This window comes from Meles meles, chromosome 1 (genome assembly GCF_922984935.1).
Source record: "Meles meles chromosome 1, mMelMel3.1 paternal haplotype, whole genome shotgun sequence".
Classification (NCBI taxonomy): Eukaryota; Metazoa; Chordata; class Mammalia; order Carnivora; family Mustelidae; genus Meles; species Meles meles.
In genome coordinates this window covers 121,252,142-121,260,709 of record NC_060066.1, presented here as the reverse complement: position 1 = coordinate 121,260,709, position 8,568 = coordinate 121,252,142, and the positions used below count along the sequence as shown (strand labels likewise).

The following is an 8,568-nucleotide window of genomic DNA, read 5'->3' as shown; positions in this document are numbered from 1 at the left end:
CGCTTTCTCTCTCGCGAGAACGCTGTAAGCGGGCCTCTCAGAAAAAACGCCAGAACAGATGGCCCGACTTCCCAAATAGTGAGTTAAAGGACGGAGTCCCAAACCAATGAAAGGAATGAGGAGGTGGGATCACTGCTTTTACCGCGCTAGAAGTACCGTTACAGGGCAGACTTTTTGTCCAATCAACGCCTCCAGAGTTTGGGTCAGGTGACCCTAGAGTGCGAGGGGCGGAGCCACGGCCTGGCGCGAGGAACCGTTAAGATGGACAACAAATATAACCAATGAGGTACTCAGACTAAGGCGTTGGGAACCCAATAACAGTGGTCGGGCGGGCGCCTTTCCGGAGCGCGGGGAGATGTAAAGACAGACAAATCGTTTTCCCAATGAGACTGTAGAAGAGAGGAGCTAATTGACCAATGAGGACTGCGGGGTGGGATCCTTTGCCGCGGCGGAGTCCAAGATGGCGGCGTGCGGTTCCGCTGTGTGAAACGAGCGCGGGCCGGCGGGTTAATCATCTCCGCGGAGACGACCTCCGACGACCCGCAACAATGAAGGGAAAAGAGCGCTCTCCAGTCAAGGCCAAACGCTCCCGTGGAGGTGAGGACTCGACTTCCCGCGGGGAGCGGAGCAAGAAGTTAGGGGGCTCTGGTGGCAGCAATGGGAGTAGCAGCGGAAAGACCGACAGCGGCGGGTCGCGGCGCAGCCTTCATTTGGACAAGTCCAGCAGCCGAGGTGGCAGCCGCGAGTATGACACTGGCGGGGGCAGCTCCAGTAGCCGCTTGCATAGTTACAGCTCCCCAAGCACCAAAAATTCCTCAGGCGGGGGCGAGTCGCGCAGCAGCTCCCGGGGTGGAGGCGGGGAGTCACGTTCCTCTGGGGCCGCCTCCTCAGCTCCTGGCGGCGGGGACGGCGGGGAATACAAGACACTGAAGATCAGCGAGTTGGGGTCCCAGCTGAGTGACGAAGCGGTGGAGGACGGACTGTTTCACGAGTTCAAACGCTTCGGTGATGTAAGTGTCAAAATCAGTCATCTCTCGGGTTCTGGCAGCGGGGATGAGCGAGTAGCCTTTGTGAACTTCCGGCGGCCAGAGGACGCGCGGGCGGCCAAGCATGCCCGAGGCCGCCTAGTGCTCTATGACCGGCCCCTGAAGATAGAAGCTGTGTATGTGAGCCGGCGCCGCAGCCGCTCGCCTTTAGACAAAGATACTTATTCTCCGTCAGCCAGCGTGGTCGGGGCCTCGGTAGGTGGACACCGGCACCCCCCTGGGGGAGGTGGAGGCCAGAGATCACTTTCCCCTGGTGGCGCAGCCTTGGGATACAGAGACTATCGGTTGCAGCAGTTGGCTCTTGGCCGCCTGCCCCCACCACCTCCGCCACCATTGCCCCGTGAGCTGGAGAGAGAGCGAGACTACCCGTTCTATGAGAGAGTGCGCCCAGCATACAGTCTTGAGCCAAGGGTGGGAGCTGGAGCAGGTGCTGCTCCTTTCCGAGAAGTAGATGAGATCTCTCCCGAGGATGATCAGCGAGCTAACCGGACGCTTTTCTTGGGCAACCTAGACATCACTGTGACAGAGAGTGATCTAAGAAGGGCTTTTGACCGCTTTGGAGTCATCACTGAGGTAGACATCAAGAGGCCTTCTCGGGGCCAGACCAGTACCTATGGCTTTCTCAAATTTGAGAACCTAGACATGTCTCACCGGGCCAAACTGGCAATGTCTGGCAAAATTATTATTCGGAATCCTATCAAAATTGGTTATGGTAAAGCTACACCCACCACTCGCCTCTGGGTAGGTGGTCTGGGACCTTGGGTGCCTCTCGCTGCCCTGGCACGAGAGTTTGACCGATTTGGCACCATTCGCACTATAGACTACCGCAAAGGTGATAGTTGGGCATATATCCAATATGAAAGCCTCGATGCAGCTCATGCTGCCTGGACCCATATGCGTGGCTTCCCACTTGGTGGCCCAGATCGTCGCCTTAGAGTAGACTTTGCAGATACAGAACATCGTTACCAGCAGCAATATCTGCAGCCTTTGCCCTTAACTCATTATGAATTGGTGACAGATGCTTTTGGACATCGAGCACCTGACCCTCTGAGGGGTGCTCGGGATAGGACACCACCCTTACTATACAGAGATCGTGACAGAGACCTTTATTCTGACTCTGACTGGGTGCCACCCCCACCCCCAGTCCGTGAACGCAGCACTCGGACTGCAGCTACTGCTGTGCCTGCTTATGAGCCACTGGATAGCCTGGATCGCAGGCGAGATGGCTGGTCTTTGGACCGGGACAGAGGTGAGCGAGATCTTCCCAGTAGCAGAGACCAGCCTAGGAAGCGAAGGCCACCTGAGGAGAGTGGGGGCCGGCACCTGGATAGGTCTCCTGAGAGTGACCGTCCCCGAAAACGTCACTGTGCTCTTTCTCCCGACCGCAGCCCAGAATTGAGCAGTAGCCGGGATCGCTACAACAGTGACAATGATCGATCTTCCCGTCTTCTTATCTTGGAAAGGCCCTCTCCAGTCAGAGACAGACGAGGTAGTTTGGAGAAGAGCCAGGGTGACAAGCGAGACCGTAAAAACTCTGCATCAGCTGAACGGGATAGGAAGCACCGGACAACGGCTCCCACTGAGGGAAAAAGCCCTCTGAAAAAAGAAGACCGCTCTGATGGGAGTGCACCCAGCACCAGCACTGTTTCCTCAAAGCTAAAGTCCCCCTCCCAGAAACAGGATGGTGGGACAGCCCCAACAGCTGCAGCCTCTCCCAAACTCTGTTTGGCTTGGCAGGGCATGCTTCTGTTGAAGAACAGCAACTTTCCTTCCAACATGCATCTGTTGCAGGGTGACCTCCAAGTGGCTAGTAGTCTTCTTGTGGAGGGCGCAACGGGAGGCAAAGTAGCCCAGCTCAAGATCACTCAGCGTCTTCGTTTGGACCAGCCCAAGTTGGATGAAGTAACTCGACGCATCAAAGTGGCAGGGCCCAATGGTTATGCCATTCTTCTGGCTGTGCCTGGAAGTTCTGACAGCAGGTCCTCCTCTTCCTCAGCCACATCAGACACTGCCACCTCTACTCAGAGGCCACTTAGGAACCTTGTGTCCTATTTAAAGCAAAAGCAGGCCGCTGGGGTGATAAGCCTCCCTGTGGGGGGCAACAAAGACAAGGAAAACACCGGGGTCCTACATGCTTTCCCACCTTGTGAGTTCTCCCAGCAGTTCCTGGATTCCCCTGCCAAGGCACTGGCCAAATCTGAAGAAGATTACCTGGTCATGATCATTGTCCGTGGTGCGTCCTAAAGTCCATGTGTAACTTGTATTTACTACTTTGACATGGTTCCTGTTTTGTGATGTGTAATGGGATACAGCATCAGATGAAATTTCCTTTTGAATTAGCTTTAGTTGTAGCTTTTTTCTTTTTTATATTTTTATAAACCTTTAAAATAGAAGTCAGGACAGTTTAGCTATTATTTTAAGTGAAAGGGATGCCCTGAAGGTAGCAGGCAGATGGGTTTATTTTAATTAGGAGTTCCTGCTCTTTTATGAGTAACTTTTTTCCTCTTTTTTTCTTCAGGTTTTTTTTCTTCCCTTTTGTAACCTTGAGCTTAAAAAAAAAAATCCTCGGAGTTACAAACCCAAAATTTTCTTGAAAAGTCAGGATTTGGAGAAGAGCCCACTGACTTTTAAAGATAATATTATACCTAAAAGTGGGTTGATTGGTATGTAGGTAAATAATTCCTGTACCAGAAATGTTATTTGTGTGGCTGAAATTTGATCAGGAATCTTAAAAGTACAAGCTGGTAAATTGTATAGCAATGTAATTATTTTAATCAGGTATTTGAGTATTTCTCTTAAAGTACATGGTTTATTCCCAGAGTTTGCTTTAACATTTTTATCATTACTTCTTAAGTTCTGTATCCCGTATATGCACTTTTGGTTTGTAGCTGTAACTGTTCAGAAAAAATTGAGTAGGTTACAAACCATCTATGTCTTATGCTAGTATGCAAGAAGTGAGTAGGTGTTTTTAAAATCAGAATTCTTTGGTTAGTTATTGGTGTGTGGTGGTGTTTTTACTGACTTTCAGAGAGGTATAGCAGGTACAGGTCTAATTTAATTGTGCATATTTCAAAACTTAAGTGTTTTTCATCAAAGATGAGTTTTTTGTATCCATGCAAATTTCTGATTTCAATAATAGAAAGAAGAGTTGTCTGCAGGCTCATAAGTCAGCTTTTGTTTAAGTGGGCATTAATCAGCCATATCTGGATTGCAGAAATTTTTAAAGTCATCGTGAAATGCCTTTGACATGCTCTTTTTAAATTTTGCCTGTATTTTTATTTTCATATATAAACAGTAGCGATGACATTACGTTATTGAAAATGTTGACTATCTTTGAAATTTTGTGTTTAATATTTTCACGGGTGTCCAGCCACAGAGAACTGAAATGTCAGTGTAGGAAAACCACTTTTTATTGTTTTATTTTCCAAACACCTGAAATTAATACAGAATAATTTAACCCACCCTCACAGTTTTTTTCAAAGCTGAAGGTTATATCAAATTCTGGTTCTTAACAAGGGCTTTTGCTGCGTAACAGTAATGGATGATTTTCTTTTTTGTCTTGTTTCTTTGATCTGTCCCTTTGTCCTCACCCCTAGTTTCTCAGGTCATTAGTAAGTATTTTTCCCCCCGCCTTGATATATATGCTGAGGACTTTAGCGAAGGCCCTTGATATTTAATTATGATTAGAAACTCTAGGACCTTTTGGATCATGGTCATGTTTCTATTCTGTGAAAATGACTTACAGAAAGCCTGGCAGAACTCAACTGTTTTCTTTCTGTTATCAAAGCTGGTAGTTTTGAAATAGCACCAATAATAACCCAGGGAAATGTCATGTAATTTTTTTATTTTCCGTTATGACAGGTGTCTAATGCATGTCAGCATGAAATCCTCATCACTGCTGTGTCATCCTTTTGGTTTTCACTATGCATTTATAAATTTCTTTTTAAGTTGGGAGGTCTTTGTGGGGTTTTTTGTTTGTTTGTTTTGTTTTTAAACTGGAAAAACTAGCTATTTTGACAGAAGGAAGGTACTAGGCAATGAGCACAAAGGTCCTTGATGTCCCTCTAGGAAAAATATCTGCAATCCTACAAGTAAGGCTTGCTGCTTTTTGTTTTTAAAAAGCTGTGCTTAGCACACTGATATATGGAGGAGACACTTCAGAAACTAATGCAAGTTTGCAGTCTCTGCATACATGGGGTCAAAGTACAGTTTGGCTAGATACATTTTTCCAGTTTAAATAATCTCACTAACCATTAACTTTTGAATATCTCTTGATAAGAAGGCTGGACAGATGATTTTGCTCTTTTAGAGAGTGAAGTTCATAACATTTAATTTTACTCTAATCCAAAATGTGGTTTTTCCCATTTTCCTTTTTAATCTCTTTTTTTTTTTTCTTTTTTTAAGTTGATGTGACAACTTACCGAAGAGTACTGTGGTTTTTGCTCCATGTTTGTTTATTTAATCTTTATCTGACATGGCGGCTTTTGTTAGATCTGGGCAATTTGTGCTTCTGTGTTTTTGAAACAATGGCTTGATACCATTTCTAAGTGTATGTATTAGAAATAACTAATTATGTTTAGTTTGGTGCTTACCTACAGAGTGCCATCATTCAGATGATTGTGTTGCCCATTCTGTTGTGCCGGTTTATAATACTGTTAAACTATTTAAGCCTTCAGGATGGAATGAAAGCGAGAGTCTAAAGCTATCTGGTTCTAATTCTCATTAGTCAGAATTTCATAATCTCAATATTGGATGTTCTTTGCAACAACCACTTGTTTCTTTTACTTAAAAAAAACAAAAGACAAAACTCGTTTAGCTAAATTGATTTTTCTGGAATTCTGTTGAAATGAATGCAAAGAAAATTGCAGTATACCATTTAATGACTTATTAAGTATTACTGGTGAAGAACATCAAACTAATTAAGACTTAGATCACAACTTCAAAGTTTATGGAAAATTAAACAATCATTCAACTCCTAGCCAATTTTTTAAAGATTATTTTGTTGGTTGTAACCGGGATTCCTATAAAGTGTTTTCTACACAAAAATTTAAATTCCTGGTTTAACATGTATACTTGGACTCTGTAGATTGAGTTTTCCCTTTAAGGATTACATCTTAAAATATCCAGCCTCTGGCTGGCATAAGCTTTTGTCACATTTTGAAGGTAACATACTCTGGCCCTTAATTCAGTTAGATCATTTGAGATACAGTAGGAAAAGTGAGGTGTGTAAGTGTTGCTTTCAGAGTCAAACACTTTCGATTTATTTAAAAATTTTATGAGCAGGTTTTCACTGACAGTATTTGTTTTGTTTTTTTACAATTTGAAATCCACGTTCTTTAGACCATAAAATTGCTCGTTATGCAGGTATAGCTTGAACTGCAGTTTGGGTCCATACAGGAACCATTCACCAAAAACTCTGGTAACAGAATCAGGAAATCCTCTTGAGAAGAGGGCCTTAATGACCTTTTATATGAAAAGTTTTGGAGAGAATTTCGGGACTTCTTTTTTTCTGTGTCTGCTATGGTGTTTGGTTTTGAGATGGCAGTTAGGTATGAGAACAAGAGAAGTGGAGCTGACCCTGTTAACGTGCTGGTTATAATGATGTCCCTAAAGGGAGAAAATGATTTCAGGTAACCACAGTGAACTGTCTAGCTAAATAAAAAAGGTTTCTGTGTTTGATTTAAATAGTTGAAAAGTAAAAGTCCTAAAATGTTCTTTGGCTGTTTAGCAATTGTTTGTATGAGTTTTCTTAAAAGAACAGCTGTTGTGTTTGGTAACACAGATGAAGGTGGATTTTTAAGTGTCTTCGTATCTTGACCCCTTTTTACAATGGAGTAGTTCTGGATTGTTCCATGTAAATTATGGAATGAAAACAGAGGGGTAAAAGTTTGACTAAACTCCACCTTTTTTTAGTTTAATTTTTTAAGTTATATTTAGGATATATTGATCATAAATTGATTATAAACGTCCTTTCTTCTGAAATTTTTTGACATGTTTTACTCAGTTACATGAGTGTAAAGGGTATTTTCAATCCTATGATCTTTGCTTAATTGCAGTCCTTAAAAAAATCCACCCTGTTGTTCTACTTGTTATTTGTCTATTCATACAGTAAATTCATTCAAGGTATGTGCCAGTGGGTATTATTGGTGCTTTTTGAAGTCAAGGAAAGTCTTGTTAATGTTATGTTCATCTATAATGGCATAGGGGAAATATATATATTTTTAATATTGTAAACATTTGTACTGAATAACCTTTTTTTCCCCTCCCCCGCAAGCAAAACTGGTGAACTGCGGATTGAAGATATGGAATTCAAAGCTCTAATGGACCTTTTTGAAGAGAAGTTGTGGCTTATGTGGAGTTTACGTGGGCCTCTTGATGGAAGAAAGCTAATCTGTTTAGTATTTGTGCATTTTACTAAAATGGCAGCTTAAAGTTGTGTATCTGCTATTGTGATGCCAATGCCGGTGTTTTAAGTGGAAAAAAAATGACCTCTTGCTTTGTGCTGTGTACACAAGATTTCTGGAAAAGTAAAGAAAAACCCTTTTTATGGCTCACACAGCTTAAAAGTAGCTGTCACTCAAACGTGCGCTCACAGTTGAGCTGCTTTTGTTTTATTCTAAATAAATTGTTTCTTTTGAGGAAAATGTTTTTCTGCCTGGAAGTGAATTGACGGCAAACCTTTGACCCCTTTGTTTGCAGCCGAGGGGGTACTTGCTGCTGCTCAGATCTTGTATGTCTTGAGCAAGAAGCAGGGAGACCATCATGTTGACTATCACGGTGTGTCAATTCTGAAGGATCACTAGTGTTACTGTGACCCCCTTTGTTTGCAGCGAAGGGGATCTTTGGCCTCTCAGTCCTCAACTTGATGAGGAAATGGTGCTGTTTGCTGGCACACAAGAAGCCCGGGCAAGCACCGTAAGCCTCACCACAGTGCACGAGTCGGGGGCTTTGCTGGTTTGAAGAGCCGGAGTTGCTGAAATTTAAGTTTTGATTTATTTTGTTCACCCGTCACGTTTGGCCTTAGTTTCATTTTTAATTTGAAGAGAAGTTTGAAATTGCTTTATCTTGCACTTAACATTTGCACCAAATTGCCAAAAGAAGGAGAAATGCTCCGTTTGCTTTTTAAATGTTAATGATGATGTTAATAAAGCCTTTCCTGACACATTTGAGGAGCTCCTCCGTCTCCAGGGGCTTCTTACCAGAGTTATGCAGTGATGGGTTTAGTTCTGAATGGATGAAGAGTTCCTGAGAGCTAGCGTGTGTAATTAGAACCGTTACTGTGGTATCTGTGCCTTATTTGACCTGTGGTTCCACATGCCTCGGATGTGCATGCACCGTGACGGTTTCGTAGGTACGAACGCACACTCAGGCCCGGTCACTTCGGTTGGTAGTACAGAGTGTGAGGAAAAAATGGAGGCGTCCCTAAGGAGGAGAAAGTGTTTGCCTTTAGTTCCTGCGTTATCCTGTACAGGGGCTCCTGAGCTTTGGAAGCTGTTCCCAGTACAGGAGAACAACTCCCCTG

General features: G+C 43.7%; 1 protein-coding gene across 1 annotated transcript; it reads left to right on the top strand.

Moving 5' to 3' along the window:
• Positions 1-320: 320 nt before the first annotated feature.
• RBM15 (RNA binding motif protein 15) lies at positions 321-7,690 on the top strand. Its single transcript, XM_046017240.1, has 2 exons — positions 321-3,279; positions 7,321-7,690. Exons 1-2 carry the CDS (start codon positions 417-419, stop codon positions 7,365-7,367), a joined length of 2,910 nt encoding a protein of 969 aa, XP_045873196.1. The 5' UTR covers positions 321-416; the 3' UTR covers positions 7,368-7,690.
• Positions 7,691-8,568: the final 878 nt, after the last annotated feature.

Bases quoted from the DNA above. Each gene is read 5' to 3' on its own strand.
- RBM15 (XM_046017240.1), top strand. From the start codon at position 417: ATGAGGACTGCGGGGTGGGATCCTTTGCCGCGGCGGAGTCCAAGATGG. The intron at 3,280-7,320 runs GTGCGTCCTAAA...CTCCCCCGCAAG, and splicing joins GGTCATGATCATTGTCCGTG to CAAAACTGGTGAACTGCGGA.